This window comes from Pipra filicauda, unplaced genomic scaffold (genome assembly GCF_003945595.2).
Source record: "Pipra filicauda isolate LSUMZ 115617 unplaced genomic scaffold, ASM394559v2 scaffold51_size4534324_pilon, whole genome shotgun sequence".
Taxonomy (NCBI): domain Eukaryota; kingdom Metazoa; phylum Chordata; class Aves; order Passeriformes; family Pipridae; genus Pipra; species Pipra filicauda.
The window spans coordinates 2,809,181-2,829,071 of NW_024104665.1; the positions used below are offsets into that span (position 1 = coordinate 2,809,181).

The 19,891-nt window shown below is 36.5% G+C and overlaps 1 protein-coding gene and 1 long non-coding RNA gene across 4 annotated transcripts in view; one reads left to right on the forward strand and one right to left on the reverse strand.

Annotated features, from left to right (window-relative positions):
- Positions 1–2,989, reverse strand: part of LOC120324409 — a 25,787-nt gene extending 22,798 nt beyond the window's left edge. For both annotated transcript variants that reach the window (XR_005565696.1, XR_005565695.1), the window contains exons 1-3: positions 2,885–2,989; positions 2,489–2,598; positions 446–546 (exon numbers count right to left, since the gene is read on the reverse strand). This is a non-coding gene — a long non-coding RNA (uncharacterized LOC120324409). The remainder of the gene's footprint in view (positions 1–445; positions 547–2,488; positions 2,599–2,884) is intronic.
- The window catches only part of DYNC2LI1 (dynein cytoplasmic 2 light intermediate chain 1), a 21,603-nt gene continuing 4,686 nt past the window's right edge, over positions 2,975–19,891 (forward strand). The window contains exons 1-12 of one of the 2 annotated variants that reach the window (XM_027723407.2): positions 2,975–3,077; positions 3,957–4,074; positions 5,229–5,263; positions 5,662–5,731; positions 6,719–6,807; positions 8,755–8,941; positions 11,195–11,263; positions 12,625–12,702; positions 13,911–13,987; positions 14,335–14,405; positions 14,836–14,933; positions 16,122–16,214. In XM_027723407.2, the coding sequence (XP_027579208.1) occupies positions 3,064–3,077; positions 3,957–4,074; positions 5,229–5,263; positions 5,662–5,731; positions 6,719–6,807; positions 8,755–8,941; positions 11,195–11,263; positions 12,625–12,702; positions 13,911–13,987; positions 14,335–14,405; positions 14,836–14,933; positions 16,122–16,214 (999 nt within the window). In that variant the 5' untranslated portion in view covers positions 2,975–3,063. Of the gene's footprint in view, positions 3,078–3,296; positions 3,344–3,956; positions 4,075–5,228; positions 5,264–5,661; positions 5,732–6,718; positions 6,808–8,754; positions 8,942–11,194; positions 11,264–12,624; positions 12,703–13,910; positions 13,988–14,334; positions 14,406–14,835; positions 14,934–16,121; positions 16,215–19,891 lie in introns of those variants that run through there. The other variant, XM_027723409.2, reaches the window with a different exon arrangement.

A 19,891-nucleotide genomic window follows, 5' to 3' on the forward strand; every position in this document is an offset into this window, starting at 1 on the left:
AGCAGAAATGCTGTGTTAATTTTTATGAAATAAATGCACTCAGAATCACAGTTACCGTCACAACACTACCTTAAACAATGGAGCTTCTTCCAGGATTTTGATTAGCAAGAGTGAGGTTTCTGTAGTGATAGTAACCTCAAGCAGACACTTCCCTTCACAGAATCAGCAAGTGGAGTCTCTTACACATGCAGGTACATTTCCAAACACAGATATGCATATCTCAGAGGACTTGCTCCATATTAATCGAGCTCCAGAGCTACCACACAACACAAGACAGCTAAATTGAAAATTCCAGAGCCCAGGCAGATAATCTGCCTTCCCCACCCAGCCCAAGCCTTATGACTAATCCACATCTCAGTCTTAACCTTGAGCCTCTACCAGAACAATTCATACTGTGCTACCTAACCCATGCCTAAAGCCCAGGTAGGAACTAGACCTTTCTCACCTCCTAATCTTCAGCAGTGCTGATACTATGGGAGCTGCCAAATGAGCAGGGACTTCTGGGACTGATGCTGAAGAACTTCCCATTCTCAAGGCTTGCAGAACCTAGGTTTTAAAAATATTGTCATGGTGAGATTAATATGTTACCACATGCAAGGAGACTTCACCTTCTGTCATGAATTTAAGAACACCTTTTGTGCTTGCTTTGAACTAGCAGTCAGAAGTTAATATTTAGAATTCAGTGTAAATTAATATACTACTTGAACTTCACTTTGCCTTCTCAATTTTGAGCAGCAGTGTAAGAGAACTGCTCATTTCTAAAACGCCTGTAGTACAGCAGGCAAATGATAAAACTTTGAGTTTTTAATACAATCCACAACATTATTGTTCTTTGTTATTTTGGATTTAAGTTTTTTTTTCAAATAGAAGCCTATATTTCCCTATAACAGAAGGCTGGTGTTGCTGTTGGAATCCCTTGTCAGACTACCACAGTTTTTATAGGTTTTAATTTTTCCTGAAGGAAAGAAGTCATTCTTGCATAAAGGAATTCAGCCCTTAAAGCTTTAGGTACAGCTTTAATAGTCCATACAGTGTAGTGCAATCCATTAGTTTGAGTTAACTTTAACTAAGGTGATTAGTAACTCAGTAATAATGAATTAGGAAGAAGTTTTTTGAGTTTTTTTCCTGGTTTTTTTACAGTTTCTAATTTAATTTGGGCTTCAGTACACTTAATAACTGTACACCCTTGCTCTGTGCTTCCCAGCTCAAATCTGTACTGCAGCATCTTGCAGATTTGCCATCTCTATCAGTGAGTAAATCACTGCAAAAATACTTTGCTTTTTAATTTTATACTCTTGCTATTGCAGTAACACCTGCCTAGGTTATAGTGCCAGGAGTGATTCCTACCATAGTTTTGCTATCTTTGGCAGAGCAAGACCAGCTTTGTCCAGGGTTTTTGCTACATCTAGCTGCTGATTATAGATCAGCATTGGCTTCATATATATACCAAGATACCAGAAGTGTTCTGTTGAACTGAAATTGATGAAAGAAATGCACTTAGAAAGGCATCAGCATGACCTGCACTGTACAACGTTGACCAATGAAGTTTCTGGATTTTAATTAGCAAGACGGTGATTTCCATAGGAGGCTAGCAAATTCTTTAGAAGATGCATGTAAAAACCTGGAAGTAAATAAAACCAGACAAAAGCAGCCATACAAATGCTTCTGGAACCGAAACTGAGTGATTATGCAAGCTAAATTTAGGAAAAAAAATCTTATGTAAAGAATGGGCTTTACTTAGGTCAGTAGAAGGCTACATCAGCCTTCTTTGGGTAGGGAAGAAGGAACAGTTAAAATTAAATCTGTGTTAATCAGTATGAATGAGTCCACTTTCCTTGCATTGATCAAACAGATCAAATTATTTCATTTATGTTTTTCTGTCTCCACTCTCTCAAGACACAAAGCAGCTACTCAGCTACAGAAGGTAGCTGTAATTGTTGTCCTGGATTTTGGGGTCACTTCCCTGATGTAGGACATCCTATACCTCTTTCATATTCAGAGTCATCCTGCTGTTTTACTGCACCCTTTAAATGCTACTTTCTGATCCAAGCCTAACATGATCTTTGGACTTGATTTTTGATAGATCTTGCTTGAAATAATCTAGTCCCTGTTTGTTACAGCATCTTACTTTGTATGCCCCAGTAACTACAAAATCACAGAATCCCAGAATGGCTAGGGTTGGAAGGGACCACAGTGGGTCATCTGGTCCAACCTTCCTGCTCAAGCAGGGTCATCCTGGAGCATATGGCACAGGATTGCATCCAGACAGTTGTTGAATATCCCCAGAGAGGGAGACTCCACAATCTCTGTGGGCAATCTGTTCCAGTGCACGGTGAGTTGCACAGTAAAGAAGTTCTTCCTCATACTCCGATGGATCTTCCCTATACTCCTATGCATCTGTTTCTGCCCATTGCCTCATGTCCTACTGTTCAGCAGCACCGAGAAGGGCTTGGTTTCATCCTTTGGCACTCCCACTTCATATACTTACAGACATTGATGGGGTCCCATCTCAATCGTCTCTTCTGGAGGCTGAACAGGCCCAGCTCTCCCTAGTTAAGTGAGATGCTCCAGTCTCCCAATCACCCTCGCTGCCCTCCGCTGGACAATAAAATAATTACACAATAATTATTCTAACATAAATACACTTTCTTATACAGCAGTTCTGTATAAGGGAACTACTCAGGTCTCGTTTCGTTCCCTCCACTGCTAACAAATCTCAGTTAGGGACCATGAATAGTTCATCAAGAGCCAGTGCTTAAGGCTGAAGTCAGATAAGACTCATTTATGACTTGTTTACTCATCCCTGGTTTCCTCCATAGCTGGAGTATTTTGCCCCTTCACAAGAAATGCTACAGTCGAAGCTTCCTGAGGACCCGGCGCTCACCCTGGGTCCGGCGGAGAGGCGAGGGAACCCTGCAGACAGAAGCAGCCGGGGCGAGCACAGCGCCGGGGCCGGGCCGGAGGCGGGGCGGGAGCTGCCCCGTCCCCGCGGAACTACAGCTCCCGGCGCTCCCGGCGCGGTTCCCATGGACACGGGGAGCCGGGCCCGCGCCCCGCCGAGCGATGCCCAAGCCCAGGTACTGGGGAGCCCTGCCCGGGCTCGGTGTCGGGGGGTCGCTCCCGCTGCCGTGGGGAGAAGGAGCCAGAGGCCGGGGAGCACAGCCTGGAACAGAGAGAGAGGGAGGGACGGAGAGAGGGAAGGAGGGAGGCGGGCTTAAAACGGGCCGTTCCGGCCTCTGCCCCGAAAGCGAGCGGGGCTCGGGGCAGGAGACGGCACGCCCGGCCCCTGGCCGGTTGCCGCTGTAAGGGACCCCACATAGAAGGGATCCGCAGGTGACCATGGGTGAGCCTGAGAACGGGGAGCCTTCGTGGCCCCGAGCAGCAGCTTCCCGGGACACCGAGCGCGGGTCCGGAGCCCTCCCGAGCCCACCGAGCCGTGCCCGGCTCCTCCGGGGCCGGCGTCGGGGAGCTGCCGCCTCCAGAGGCTGCAGGTCCCGCGGAAAGCCTGAGTCGATAGAAAACCTTTTAAAGGTGTCAGATACCGGAATGGGCTGCCCAGGAAGGTGGTGGAGTGACCGTCCCTGGAGGTGTTTAAGGAAAGTCTGGGCGCGGCACTTAGTGCCATAGTCTAGTTGACAGGGTGGTGTTCGAACACAGGTTGGACTCAATCTCAGAGTTCTATTTCAAGCTAATTGATTCTGTGATTAAAAGTACTCAAAGCCTCCCGCCGCAGAGCTGGTGTTTGCTCTGTGTGTGCCACAAATGGCAGCTGGGGTTACCTGAGGAATGTTACTTAACCCTGTTTGGTTAAAAGTGCTGCGACAAGCAGAGGGCATGTGATGTGAAATAATCACAATAATAATATACACCACAATAACCTTCATTTAGATATTTTCAGGAATTATGGTCCATGGTTTTTCTCTAATTATTCTCCTCTTATTTTTTTTTCCAACTAGTGATACTTTGTGGGATCTTGCTATAGCTGAAGTGGAGAAGAGAGAAAACCCTGATGATGATGTCAAGCAGGGGGAAGTTTGGGAAAAATCGATATTATTTATGGGAAACAAAAATGGGGTAATGCTAAATACTGTACAATCATACACCTTTCAAACATAGTTTGTGTCAGGGAAAATATCTGGTATTTTCAGATGTTAAGGTTGACTTAACTTTAAAGACAGAATATGTCATGGTCTCATTCTGCAAAGAGTGGGCATTCCACACAGTGTGAATTCAAATTTATGGTTAGGATTATCAATGATGTGCTGATTCTTTGAGGTTTGGCTTCATTATTTTTTTAAAGTAACTGCCAAAATTAATGCTACCCTCTTTAATTGTTTTCCCTTGTAAACGTTTAACTGGTAACAATCCAATTTAAGTGCATTGATACCAGATTTGTTGTAGATCAAGGCCTTGATATGCCACAATGAATTGTGTCTGTATTATGTCAGACCTATTTGAACATGCTGTATCACTGATTGCAAACTCAGGATTCCATATACCTGAGGTTGTTTTAACTCATTGTCCCGTAAGTGCCCAATAAGTTGGTTCTTCTGTTAGCATTTGTTTGTAAAGTTAGCCAAGAAATATCTGCCTTTTTGATGAACTGAGTCATATTTTTTAAGAAGGCCTGGTATATGTGCAATCTCTTAGTCAGCAATTTTTAAAATACCTTTTTCAGAGAAAATACAATGATTTTTCATATTTACCCGGAATTCACTGATTTTTGAGATGGAAAGTGGCACAGGAGTTAACTGTAGAAGTGCTAGCCCCTTCAGTGTGGCGTGGTAGTCAGCGTCTGAATTTTAACAAAGTAAAGACGTATTTTTCTGTTCTTTATTTGTATTTTAAGCAGTCTTTTTTTTCCATCTCATCAGTAATCATTAATTCCAGTGGAAATCACACATTACATAAATATGTTATTTATAATTAAAAACTGTTAAACAGTTTAAAAGAGTTGGTCAAACTGATCACTAGTGTCTAATTTTAAGTACACTGTTCCTATTACTGTATTTGTCATCTCTATTAGTTTATAATTATAATAATGGTAGTATAATTTGATTCTGACTGAAAGTTGGAGTTAAGTTTCCACTATAAGGCTACAGACAATTACATGCATTTGCAATTTTCTGGTACTTTATTACTGGAATGTTAAATAACTTGATTTAGTGATACAACTTCTATGCTTTACTGATAGTACAGTAGCGTTCTTCTTTGCTTTTAATTTCCAGGGAAAGACCACTATTATATTGAGGTGTCTTGAGAGGTATGTGTCAAATATTTAAAAGCAGTTTTCACCTGTAGATTAGAATTTTACATAGCAGTTATATTGTGTGATAATTCCTAATGTATGCATACAGATGTGTTCTGTAGCTGGTTGGTCACTTATGAATGAGTTTATTTCCCTTCTTTACTACCTGTCATCTGACCCTTTCAGTCGTTCTCCTCCAGTATTAGAGAGCTGAAATGGCCCATCTCTTCAGATTGGTGCTGCTGCTTCTCCTGTCTTCAGTACCTGAGAGCTTGTGTCCTGAAGTGTCCTCGCTGTACAGCTGTCTCTAAGCCACATCCTAAACTAACTGATAAATGTAATTTGGTAACTGTAGAATTAACTTCCTTTATTTAGAGGATCTTGACAAAATGAAGTTATTTTTCCTTGCATAGGGAAGAGACTCCAAAGCCAACATTAGCCTTGGAATATACTTTTGGAAGAAGGGCAAGGAGGCACAATACAGTAAGTATTCAGAAAGTATAATTTACCATATATACATACATATATATATACATATGCATAAAAATAGTATGTTTTATTTTTATATAAAAGTATCTTAGAGGTTTTAGCTTATTGTCTGTGAAACAAAAAGGAGTTTAATATCATTTTATTTAGCTAGTTTAATTCTGTATTTTAATCAGTAATATGTTTTTTCCCCCTCACTAAAACACAGTAGATCAGAGACCAAATTATAACACAAAGCAATCAAATTCATCTATAAAAACTTGTGTTTGAGTGCTTTTATTTTCCCATTGCAACATAGTATGCATGCCTTTAGCTTTGTCTTTAACATGCAAAATGAGTACAAACCAATGATGTGAGAGAAACAGTCATCTTAGAGGATGTTAAATAATAATTAAGTTTTTGGGTTATGTCTCCACATCACTAAACTTTGCACTGCAGATTATGTTAATGGAAATAGTGAACCCATTCCCACCACAGCACAACACTGCTGAGCAGCAATAACTGTTGCTGCAGGGAATTGCTGTTTCAGTTGCTGAAGTGGGGAGTGGAAAACCTGACTCTGAAAGATAAAAATCACTTAAAGCTTTTCCCAGAAACTGAATCCAAGGTACAGGTTCATTACTTTTCTAGTTGCAAACTTCTCAAAAAACATTAGTCTTGAGCTGCAATAAACAAAAAGAAAGTGAAGAGAACCTGATTTATTTTTTTTAAACATTTATCAATACTCATGCTGCTTCCTTATTTTTTTACTTTACAATAGCCATTTATCAATATAGTCATAGGCATGCCAGGAGTTTTTCCTGAGTGTTATATGGGATTACTTGAACGTGGGGAATTTTGTATTTGGTTTTGGTTTTAGAAAATTCTAATGAAGTGTGTTCTTGTTCTGAGTCACTTGCATGAAAAGCCTGTTTACCAGATAAAGATTTTTCCTTGGTATTGCATGGAAGCACACATTTCTAACATAAAGAGACTCTTTTACAGCCTAAAGATATAGCTCATTTTTGGGAACTAGGTGGTGGAACCTCATTACTGGAACTCATTCGAATACCAATCACTAGCCACAACATAAGGTGAGTGTAAATATTACAATTCCAGAGTTAATTTCAGCTTTCCTTCAAACATAAGTAAATCTCTAGACCTTTTATTGTGAAAATCTCTTTCAAAATGTAAGAGAGAACATTTGTGATTTTTTTCTAAAAATCACTGTAGTACCACTGATACTTTGATCTTCCTTTTCGTACTTTTCTGCTAATAAACCAAGTTCGCAGTAATCTCAACAAAAAAAAAGTGGTAACATGGAGGAAGTAGGTTGGCCTTAAGCACATAGAACAAGACACACAGAAAAAGAGAAGACATAATATCTTTATGCTCGGTAAAAGAGCAGAAAAAGCAACTTGGGGATATGTGAAAAATACAATCTTGCTTCCTACTTCTGCATGCAAACATAGATGCTCTTTCTGTGAGGGACAGTATTTTAGGGTGAAAAACAAGGCAAAAAATTGTGACCAAAGAAATCTCTGGATGTTTTGGAAATGACCATCTAATGAGAAGATCAAGTAATAGAGAGATGATGTTTCCAAGAGGGACTAGAGCTATTGAACTTATTTGAAAACTAAAGGAAACAGGAATTTAGATCAAATTAAGAGAATGGAGTGAGAAAAATCCATTAAAGTAATAGTATAGCATAGGAAGAAGAAATGCATGAAAAGTTGCATGAAGAAATGAGAGGGTTAGGGAGTGCGTTTTATGGGGGTTTTGATTAGGGAAGATGGAGTTTAAAGGAAGGGGAGAAAAGGATCAAAAGATAAGTTTTGTATTATGATGCATTGCTTTATTTCCTTGGTAGTGAGCTTTAACTTCTGTGGGGAAAAGAAAAGGAGGGATACCGTTTTTATCAAGTACATTTGCTACTGTTTTGACTACTGAAATAATGCCATTATTTGCTGACAGACTAAAAAATAAAAATAAAACATGGCATGTGAAGCTCTTTGTTTCTAGAGAGCTTGGGAGAGAAAAAATTAACGATCATTTTTCAGCCCTTGTAAGTTAAATTAACTGATCTTCACCTCCATCAGTCTTTTCTTCCCTTTTTACTGACGTGAATAATCTTAAGATTCTTTGGTGGGATAGCAACATTCTGTAAGAACAATGAACCTCTGTTCATAAGGCAATACTTTAACATGTTAGTAAAAAAATTCTACCATTTCAACTTAAGTATAACTGCTTTTCACTGGCTTTCTCATCTCTCTGTAGTCAAGCAATTTGCTTATTTAAAAGTTCCATGAACTGGACCTAGTTTCATCACGAGATTTTTCACCAGATTTTTTCCCACCCACAGCATTTTAAAGTGAAATTGGACATTCACTTTGCTTTGTAACCTTTCTAATACCACTCTGGTCTGGAATCCCCTTTTTCAAGTCAGGCTGGAATGTGACAGAATGGTTGCATCCATTCAAGTGACTGCATTTGTGATGTTCTTTACAGTTGCACTTCAATGCAGTTAGTGTTTTGGGGACCAGGGTTTTGGAAGGAAAGGAGATTAGATGTAAAACATTTCTCATTTCCCTTTCATATTACAAAAAATTAATGAAAGTAGAGAACTTTCCAATATATTAATAGTTAGGAAAGATCCTAACTATTTGCTAACATTGCTTCATCTGGGATTGTAGAGTTTATGAGATGGCAAGGATACATGACAGTATAAATGCCTGGTCATACAGGAAGAAGGAGCTAAATGGGCTGAGGATATTTGCATATTTTACTGCTTTGAAAGAATGTTTGATACATGCAATCCCCCTACGATGATGGGCAGTTGCCAAAATAGTAGTTCTGAAAAAGAGACAAGGGAGAGGTTTCTTCAGAGTGCAGAGTATCCTTTGAAGCCATCTTCCTTTGCTGTCACATTTAATTCTCTCTTGGCATTTGTTTGTTCACATTTGTAGTACAGTACAGTTTTATATGAAAATGTTGATTGCCTCGTGCACTGAATGTGTGACCAAATAATGCCTTTTTAATAGATCCTTTGCTGTAGTTCTTGTATTGGATCTGTCCAAACCTAATGAACTCTGGACTACTATGGAGAACCTTCTGCAGGTCACCAGGAACCATGTGAACAAAATTTTAGCCAAACTAGAAAAGACAAATCCTGAAGTAGCTGCTGAACTTAAACAGAAGATGCGGAACAATCTGCAGAGGGATCACCCAGTAAGTTACTTCTAATATTTTCTCCAGATGTCACAGGCCTTTATACAGTTAAAGATAATGCTTTTGAAAATCATAAACAACTCTTTTAGATTTTTATGCATGACTGAAAATCCATTTGATGTAGATGAACCTGTTCACTGGAAAATTATAGCAATTTAATAAAAATTCAATAAGAGCAGAAACAAGGAAAGAAGGTTTCTTATATCTTTTTGTTAGATATCTAATGTGATTGTTATGGCATGTTACACCAATCAAAAGAAATAGTTTTAGAGTAGCAGTTTGCTTTTTTTTCCCCCTCATCTTTTTAAAATGAAGATGAAAACTAGAATGTACAAAAGTCATCTAGCAAGAGACTAGCTGAAGGTACAAATTTAAGCAAAGAATATAGTTATAACAGCCATCAACATGACTATATACTTTGCATTTATTTAAATGTCTATCACAAACTCAATGCCTTTTGATAATCTGACAACTAATTAAATTATAAAGTTTCAGAAATGTTAACATCAGTCCTTTAAACATAATTGCTAACTAAATCTCTGGAAAAGCTAAACTAGATTATGCGCAATAGAATTGAAAAGTCATTGTGCATTAAACCTCTGCAAATGTTGTGTGTATATAATGCATAAATAAGTATTCAACAATTCAAAGACTTGGCATGTAAATCTAGTTACTGTACCTTCTATAAAATGCTTTAATACAGCAAATGCATATAAAGCCCAGAAATTTAAAAGTAACTCAAAATTTATGGGAAAGCAACATATGCAACACTCAGATTTAGAGTATAGGGTTTGAGATCTGGATTATGATTTTGTTTTTTACTTTTAGAGAAGGTAATACACAAAAACAAAATACCTACAACCACATTTGGCAATAAATCATGACTACAGTGTCAAGTTTACATATAGAGGTATACATCTCAGAAAACTGCAAGCTTATTGAAATAAAGTAAAAATAATAATGCCATTGATTGTTAAGAAGAGAATTGTTATTCTTGCCCTGTAGGGAACACAATTATACCTTCTAAACTAGAATTTCTATTTATCTTTCACTATCAAAAACAATGCAAATAAAATTTTATGTTACTCCTTGGTTCTCTTTTTACTTTCATCATTGTTCAAGGAAAAATTGTGTCAGTTTTCTGGGAGAAAATACTGAGTTTTATAGTCACATTAAATGACAGTTTATGCAGGTTTTTATTTGCCTTTTTATAGCTAAACATATTTTTATGATAAATGGGAATCAATGAAATTCTTAGATTATATTTTTAAGGATTAGATATATTCCATTGGCTTGGCTGAAGAATTACTGGCTACAATGATAAAACATATCAGTTGCATACTTTGTTTAAACAGGCTGGATGTACCTAGAGTACTCCATAGTCAAAAATTAATTCCACAGTCAAAAGATGCTTGTTTTAATGTTTCTGACATTATCTCAATTTCTCCATTTAGTTAAGAAACTAAAACTATTCTTTTCAGTTCTGTATTCTATATACTCAGTTTTAAGTTACAATAATTTTGCTCAAAGCTCTTGCCTTCACAGTGTATGAGTGAAGCCATTATTTTCCCTCTCCAAGAAGAGGATTTTCAATATGTTCAGCTTCTTTTCAACATCCTGACTGTCATTTAACCTGTATGCAAAATAACTGGTTTTAGAAGATAACAGGCCAACCTCTGCTACAACACATCTCTTTTCCACTCTGCTGCAACCAAAGCAGCTTGAATAAATAATTGCATGAACACATGAGGGGATTATCTCACTTCATATGGACTACAGGAAAACATTAAATATTTTTTAAGAGTTTTCAAAACATGATGTAGGACGGAAAAATGTGCGACACATGCAAATCATTCCACTTATTTTTCTTGAGATTTTGTCTGTATTCCTTTATATATTATGCAAGGAATGTGTCAAAAAGCCATTTCTAGTAATCCAGTCTGGCTGGAATTCATGAAGTTTTTCCTCTCTTCCCTTCCCATCTAACGTTGGAGCTAGAGTATATAGTGTAAGAGCCCTTTTATGCCAGTAAGAGTTCTGACTGCTCACAAGGATTATTTCCTGACCATTTATGAAGAAAATGGGAAAATTGTAGAACATGGTATGGATATTGCATTAAAGTTTATTCATCAACTTTAGGGTTTTAAAACCTGGTCTTCTGTGAATTAATTTTAACCCATTTCAGTTGTTTTAACAGTTGTAATCTTCTTCAGTTTGTTTACACTGCTTAACTGTCCTATATATTTTTAATAGGATTATGAGTTAGTTGACCCTTTTCCAATACCCTTGGTGATAATTGGAAGCAAATATGATATTTTTCACGTAAGTAATACTTAAATACATTTTAAATAATTAAAATATTCCCAGTACATATTTTATACCCTAAAATTTCACTAAGATAATAGTAATCTTTTGAATAAAAGTATGGCCAGTCAGTGTTCTACCACAAAAAAAAATATTTCCATCCAAGAGGATTAAGGAAGGCATACTGTCATTCCTTCACAAAACACCCCCAAACTGATGATTTTTGAGATGTACTTGGAAAATGTTGAGACACAAGTGGCTGCAGACCAAAGAGGGAAGCAAGAAAACAGCATGTTGATGACTTACTTTTGTAATGAGAGAAATCCAGCTCCATTTGTCCCTTCTCACAGCACCTCTAAGTATATGGCAGTGAAAGAGGGGTGTCTCTCAAGTCAGCTGATCAGATCTTTTGCTCATTGTGGCAGCACAAACAGTAAACTATCATTTTGGTCTGGAACTTCTTTTAAAGTACTTTTTAAGCTTTTAGAGACAAGGGAGTAAGTAATTTCATCTTTTATGGGGGAGAGGAAAAAAATGTCACAGTACTGCTGGATTCTCTCCCAGAATGTAAAAAATCCAAACAAATGCATACTCACAGCACTTGATTGTGAGAAGCTAGGAGAGTATGTTGGATTTTCAGGAGTCATGCTGGCAGCCTGCGCTTCTCTGGATGACTGCATAGTGCACTGATACCTGGCTGACTCTTGGAGTTACTTAATTCTTTATTAATAAGGGACTTGCCTTGTCTCATACCAAAGCTTTATGCTGAGCCATGACCTCTTTAAAAGTCAGTGATTCTCATGTAATAAGCACAACTTAAAAACCTAGTTCCTTTGGGGTCTATGGACAGACTCCTGCAGGCTTCATTTGGACCATGTTTTCACCCACTTTATCCAGAGAAGGCCATCTGTATGATCTTATATTAAAGAAACATTGATGAAAAGATATTTTTATGCACCTTTCAAGTCTGGCAGGTGCCAGAGAGCATATACCCAAAGATTTACTTAAATATTTTCACAAAAAGAAAAAATCCTTATTCTTACAGTAGGCAGCATTTCTACTTCTAAAAATTTAAAGCAAAATCAAAGTAACTGAAAATTGTATACACATTCCCAATTAAGAAACTTTTTCTGGACTAACGTATCGCCTGAATTAGGCTCCCTCTGTAAAAAAGAAACAAAGGGAAATTGTGACATTTCTTTTCAGAGTAGGCTGTTACTGATTCTGTCTTAAGATATAATTATGCTGACAGCTGAAAGCCTCATATATTGTAGACTAAATGCTTTGCAGTTTATACAAAAAAAAAAAAAAGAAAAGTTCTAACTGTAATATTTTGGGGTTTGTTTCTTACATATATGTTCCAATATCAACTTTTTCAGGAGTTTGACTCTGAAATGAGGAAAATAATAAGCAAGACACTTCGATTTGTTTCACATTATTATGGAGCATCATTAGTGGTGTGTATATTCACTTTCTATTTAAGCATAGAGAAAATGAACAGTATTTCTGTTCTAAAACAATGTTTAAAAAAATACAAATGTAAAACTTCCAGAGCAAATGGGATTTAATTGGTTTTACAGTAGCTTTCTTCGTAAGGCTACCTGTTAATGAGGTACAGCTATTGACAGGGGATGGATGGACATGCTTTGTGAATAAACAAGCTACACATATACAAGCTAATAGTTATCTGTTAGCCAACTTAGTTACTGTCTTGAGTTTACTGTGTATTTGGCAAATTTATTTTTGGTACACGAAAGGAGGATGGGCAAAAGTGATTGTTAAGGCAGAAACATGCATGCTGAGATTCACAGTCCAAAAACGCTGCCTCCTGGGCCCACTCTGCATCAGAAGATGGGTCTAATTGTATCAACTGTCATTTATGAAATAAATCATATTTAATAGTAGCTTAGTGATTAGCAAAACAACTTATGCTTGCTTTAAATTCTTATAATCACAGCACATCCTTTTGCATCCATGTAAACACACGAATTTGTCTGTTGTTAACTGAGAATATAACTGTCTTGATTATTTTTTTAAAGTATTTAAGCATTACTGTAATTAAATAAAAACTAGAATCCTAAAACTCTTTGGTTGCGAAATCCTGATTCTCATTGAAATGAATGGGAGAAAATTAATTTTCCACAGTAGAGATCTGACTTCTTTCCCAAAGACATGAATCTATTAGGATACAAGAGCCCTTAGACGGGAATAAGCATGTTGTTTGGGAATATATTCTGAGAACTGCTTTCTGATAAATCTGTGCCATTCTGCCACTTTGAAGCTGCTTTTATGATGTGAGAACAATTATATAGTTATTCATTACCTTTCTAAATGTTTATGGTATTCTGGATAGTTTTTAATCTAATTTAAAATCTTAATAACTCATTAGTCTTGGACAAAAGATTTTGAATCAGGAATTTAAAATTCAGTCTTTAATCTTTATACTATTGTTCATTTAATCTTTCTTGATCAATATATTCAGTAACAAATACACTCATATTTTGGAAAGGGAGGGTGAGATTCTAAAATGAGTAAATTCAGTGAACATATACCAAATTTATTGAGGTCAGGAATTAGCAAGGCTCCATCCTCTCCGTAGATGGCATAATTTAATATTTCTATGATGGAAGGTTATAATGTGTATTTTGTTTTCTGATTCATTTAGTTTACCAGTAAATCTGAGGCTCTGCTGCTGAAAGCCCGTGTTCTTATTAATCACTTGGCATTTGGCTATGATAAAAGGTAACATTATTGTTCAACTATTCAATGTCTTGCCTAGAGTCTAAAATTACTTAATAAAAATATTTTAATCATCAAAACTTTTTTTTTCTTAAATATGATCTCTGAAATGTTCTTGTCCATGGACTTGGAGTCCTGTTACTCAACTGCCTGTGTTTGCACAGGACAGTGATTACTCCTTTGTTTGCGATCCCCAAAGCGATGAATTGGTTACCACTGGAATTGAGTACTTTTTTATTTACACGTATTTGTATGCAAAGCCCAGTAAGACTCTAGTCTTGGCTAGAATAATGTAATTTTTCATTGATTGCTAAATGCTCACTTGATACACTTCCTTTTTTTCTGTTTAGCAAATCTGTATCAGTGGATCCCAGCAAACCTCTGTTTATACCGGCAGGCCTGGATTCGCTGAGCCAAATAGGTTAGGATATTCCCTGTTCATTGTCTTTGTTGCTTAATTGTTTTGAAAATGAGAAAAACATTTTAAGCAGATAAATTAATCATAGCACATCATTATCAGTTATTGAAGGAAATGGCTTATAAATTTTAAAATCATGATTCAGTATATTATTGAGAATTATTTGTACAGTTTTTTTAGGTAGCTTAATAAAGTATCAGTAGTACGTCAAATACTAAAGTACCACTAAGCTTAGATCTAAAAGAAAATACAATATACGATGCCTCTCAGCCCATTTCATGGTAGGAGATCAATGTGGTTTTTTTTCAAATTTGTTGCATCTTGTCACTGTAGAAGATAAAATACTAAATTAGATGGATCATTATGCAAAATTATTTTATATTTTATGCTGTTATGACAACATACTTGTCTTACATTGTGCTGGAATCCTTAGGACCACCACCTGCCTCGGATAGTGATATTGGAAAGATGCGTGCAAACACACCTTTGGAACTGTGGAAAAAAGTATTTGAGAAAACATTTCCTCCCAAGGTAGGTATTTATTACATGCCAGATGCACAGCTGCTTTTTTTACAGAATAGTAGTAATATCCCTAATGATTTTTTTGTCTTTCGAGTCCAGTGACTGGAATTTCAGTCTCACTCAGCAGTTCCCTTTAATTAATACATTTTTAAAATATACAGATTTGTATGCAGTGATCCTTTGATTAAGAGCTTCTACATCTTCAATCAGCTCCCTATATTTAGTAGTTAGGAAAGATGCCATTCTCCGTATAAGATGCCCAAACAAGATAAAGACTAAACTTTACTTTTCGGAAACTATACAGAACAGTTATTGTTCACGTTGTTTTTCCTCATAGCCTTTAAAAACACAGTAAACAAACATCTATTCTCCCCCAGTAATATCTGAACTCCTCCTGAAACAGCTGGAGAAATGAATACACTTCTCACCTTGCAAGTTCCATCAGTGTTCATTGGGTGTGTCAGTCTAATTAAAGATTTAAAGATTTGCCAAATAGATTCCCAGTCTTCTGGTTTGGTTCCAAAGTATGCTTGAAACATCAAAGCTGTTTTTATGCATTGGAAATTTCTTTGTCCATTACCTCATCTAAGAAGTATAATTCTGCTTTATTTTATGATTGCCTTCTTGCTATTTTCCATTTGTTATAAATAAGGAGAAATGTGCAGGACAACATTTAAAAAAACCCCCTCTTTATTTGATAGATTAGATAGTGTTTCTTTCTATTAGTGTATTTGCTTCTTTGGTATTATAGTTGCCTCAAGGTTAGTAAATGAAAATTCAGATATTTGGCAAAAAGACAGTAATCAATTTCTCAGCTATTGACATAAGGCTTCTGATAACCAGAACAAAGTTCTATTCATGAATATTAAGTACTTTAGCAAGAGCAACCTCAACTATGCCCAAATGTCATGGGCCAGAAAAGATATTTTCATTTTGAGGTTCAAAAGTAATAAACAACTACCAAATAAGTATATTTTCTTTCCTTTAAGATCTAGCTGCACTATTATTTTCTCATCATTTTACTAATAGAAGAGCTCTTTTAACTAATCTGTATCCTATAGCACAAAATTCGTCCATAAATGCTTTTAATATATATTAAAAGCAAATACTTCCATTAGGTCTACAGTGTGGCATTTTCTTATTAAAAGAACAGAAGATAAAGTCTATCATTTGGGTTGTTGTCTTTTCTTCTTTTAGAGTTCCTGTGATTTACAAGATACCAAGGACCCTGCACAGGATATACAGTACGCTGAGTATGAAGTTGATGTCATGAGAGCTCAGAAAAACCAGGTGTGTGGTAATTCTCCAACTGCTGTTCACAGTCAGGTATTCCAGAACCACCAGCATTGCTGAACTAATTGTAGAATATATTTGTACTCCCCTTTTTGCCTTTAAATAACTTCAGCTTTAGATTTCACCTTAGGTTGTGTGTTTGGGTTTTTTTCCATTGGTAGATATTAAGCTGGTAGAGCATTGTCAGATCTCAAAGTTTTGGCTTTGAGTTTCTTTAGAAATTAATAATTCAAATTTTCCCTCTGTTTTCCAGAATTACTTCACTAAAACAATATTGAAGCAAAACTTTGAAGTTTTCTTGGCAGTCATTTCTTCATTTTTGCACCCATTACTCTCACTTGGGTGTTAACTAACAGAAAGTCTAGGAAGCAATATCAAGGTCTGGGGTGGGGACTGTTTACTTTTTTTTTGTTTCTGTTAACCACATGGTTTAATCTCTGAATTCTAGAAGATCTTTAGTGGGGACAGGGTCTTTTATTTTTTCTTATTAATTTTGAAGTATTTCTGCATTTCTCTAGATTAGTAATGAATTACTTTTATAGAAAAATTCTGTGGCAAACTAGATAAAGGTTAAAACATTGCCTTATAGCCATCAGTATATAACAATACCTGAGTAGCAGTACTGTGTGAAATAGTCTTCACTGATATCACAGGTACAGGTCTGTTAAAATCAATCTAAGATTTATCCAAAGAATAAAGCAATTTCAAGAATCTTCTGCAGCCTTTGAACTTGCACATTACCTGTAATATCCTGTTAATGTAGGCATCAGTTCTGAATTTCCATTACATCAAGTGCAGTCTAAAAAATCATTAAAATCTGTAAAGCACACTTCCTTTGGAATTTATAATACAATCTCATACTTAGTATATATCTACATATCTGAAAATAGCTCTATGGTGTACTAGGTTTGTTATTTTTAGATAATAATGTCTTGCAAAAGAAGATACTGGTATGCATTGATTAAATCATACAGGAAATTATTAATTTTCTGGTTTTAAACAAAAGAGACTGGCTTTTAGAATCTTAATCTGTTCAAGGGCATTGCAAAACAGTGTAGCTTCTTTTAGTTGGACTAAGACAAGTACTTTGAGCATTAAAGAGAAAATTACTTTTGTTATCTGCAGCTATTTCCTATGTTTCTCTATCATGAAGTTCAATTTTTACAAGATTATTTGCACATTATTAAAATGTTTTATACTCCAAGAATTTGAAATGCACCGAGATAGAAATATACATTTAAAAGAAAAGAACTCTCTAATTGCAGTGTTTTTTGAAGTGTCTATTTCCCAGTTAAATGAAAAGTGGCACAAAAATCCTGTATTTAAAGCAACATTTTAAATGCATCATAAGTCTGACATTTTTTATATAGTCCCATGGTATTTGTTGTAGGAGGAACAGTATATTAAGATGTTTAATATGCAACATGTTACTAATGAAATCATGGGACATAACGCAAAATTAAAGTTTCACGTGATAACAGTGAATGTTTTCATGTTATCATTTCTCTCGGTTATATTTGGTTAATTAATGTTACTTTGGACTCTAGGTGATAACCAGTTTGCTTGTTTATCTCAAAGATAAGCTTTAAAAGAAAAATAAACACAAAACCAGCAACAGAAACAAAATGCAGCCCTGACACTGTGTCTGATAGTAGAACCAGCACACCTGACTGATTCGGTCAGGATTGCTCAATAATACTGTAACAGATTTATAGATAACTGTGGCAATACAAAACTTAAATAAGTAATTTCCAACTTTGTAACCTTGGTTGAAGGGTTTACCTGAATTCCAGCAGAGGAAAAGGTTGAATTCTCGAGGATAAAATTAGAAAAAAGTTTTTTTACAGAAAAGTACGGAATTGAGAAAGTATCCAGCTGACTCCCAGGTACTCGTTGTCAGCAAGTATTTATCTGAGATGCTTTTTGGCCATATAAGTTTAAGGTCCAGCTTATCAGAATTCAGCCACAGCAGTGTTTTCTTTTAGACCAGATTATTTTGCCTCCTTAATATTTTCAGATTTGACTATGAGACATGCCACTCTCTAAACGTTTTTGCTCTGGAAAGCTCTCTGAGGCCTTTCTTCAAGATAGAGCACATCCCTCTTTCTCAACTATGCCTTTTCAGAATTCTTTTCCTAGTTCTTGCCCCACAGACATACACAGTACAGGTTTGTATCAAATAGTGCTGTTGCAATTGTTTACTGCCTTTTTATTCTCTACAGTTAAACTCTGAGAGAATACAGCATCAGGAACCCTTTTAGAATTTACATTTCTAATGTAATTCTTAACTAGGAGATTCTGTCCAGGATTTACTGGAATTTTGTGCTCTTTGCACAGGGCTTTCAAGATTCGAGAAAAACATTCATTTTGCATAGTTACTAGGCCTTTAATGTCTAGCTTTTGCTTAACTTTTCATCCATAAATAACATGGCAAATTTGTCATCCATTTCTCTCCATTCCCTCTTAGCTTTTTGGCTTTGGATGCCTTAAGGTCACATTAGTTTCATTTTTGATACACACATAACTTGAACAAGAGTGAGATCTTTTAAAATAATATTGTTGATCAGAGCTACACATACACCACCTACATATGTAAGCACCTATGGGGGCATGAAAGTCTTGTTCCTTAGTTCCTTCTAAATGTTTGTAGCAGTGAGATGGCACGTGGGGATGTCTTCTCTGTTTCCTTTGGCAATGCTCTGTGTCACAGATGTAAGTTTTCTAAGACGTCTTTTCGGAGGTTTTTCTTTGTTTCCTGTTATGCCTTCACTGCTAATATTCAAAATGGGTACTTGGACCTTTTCGATCTGGACATTTGACTGCAGCTTCATTTATTGATGCAACTGATAAAGCCAACCTTGAGCTCGAAGAATTACAGAGCCTACACAGGTACTCAGGTCATGCAGTCCCAAAGGTCACACCGACTGGTCCTTGTGACACAGAGCTATTACTTAGGGATTGGTGCCAGTTTTAGCTGAAGCCTCATGCCATTGAAGTACACTCCAAAACAAGTAGATGCCTGGTGCCATTTGGTGTCAGCTAACAAGAAGTAATGGCAGCAGATCTTAAAGAACAGAGCTCCAACTCTTAAGACTTTAACAGGGCATGAATTCAAGAAGGTTCTACCCCATCTCACAAGGAAGAATAGTCTTATTTCCCCTAAATTTGGAGGGACCTAATTAACCATGTCACTCAGATAAGTGTCACCTCTGTGTCAGATCTGCAGCAATCTGTCTGAGATGGGGATTAGACTGGCCAATAAAATGAGGGCCGGGTTTTTTCAACATACTTTGACATCATGAAGACATTGCTGAACTTCAGGAGACAATTTCAGTCTTATTCAATGAAACAGAAAATTGCATACTGTGCCATGAACCTCCTTGGTCAGACCAGTGTTACCAGGCAGAGAAGTGTGACAGGCACCTACTTGGGTAACAAAGCAGTACCACCTTTCTTTTTCTCCAGAGGAGGAGATGTCCTAGTCTTCATAATGGGGAGAAAAAGTAATTTAGGATGTTTACTCAACTGCCAAGAACAAGATTTCTTGTTTTCACATGAAAGCATGTCCAAATGGGTAAAAAAGATTTAATTTTTAAACCAACTTAAAGAGCACCAGGTGCTGAAGATTTTTAATCAGTATTTCAGTAGTTGGTTATTTTCACCATGTTCCAGAT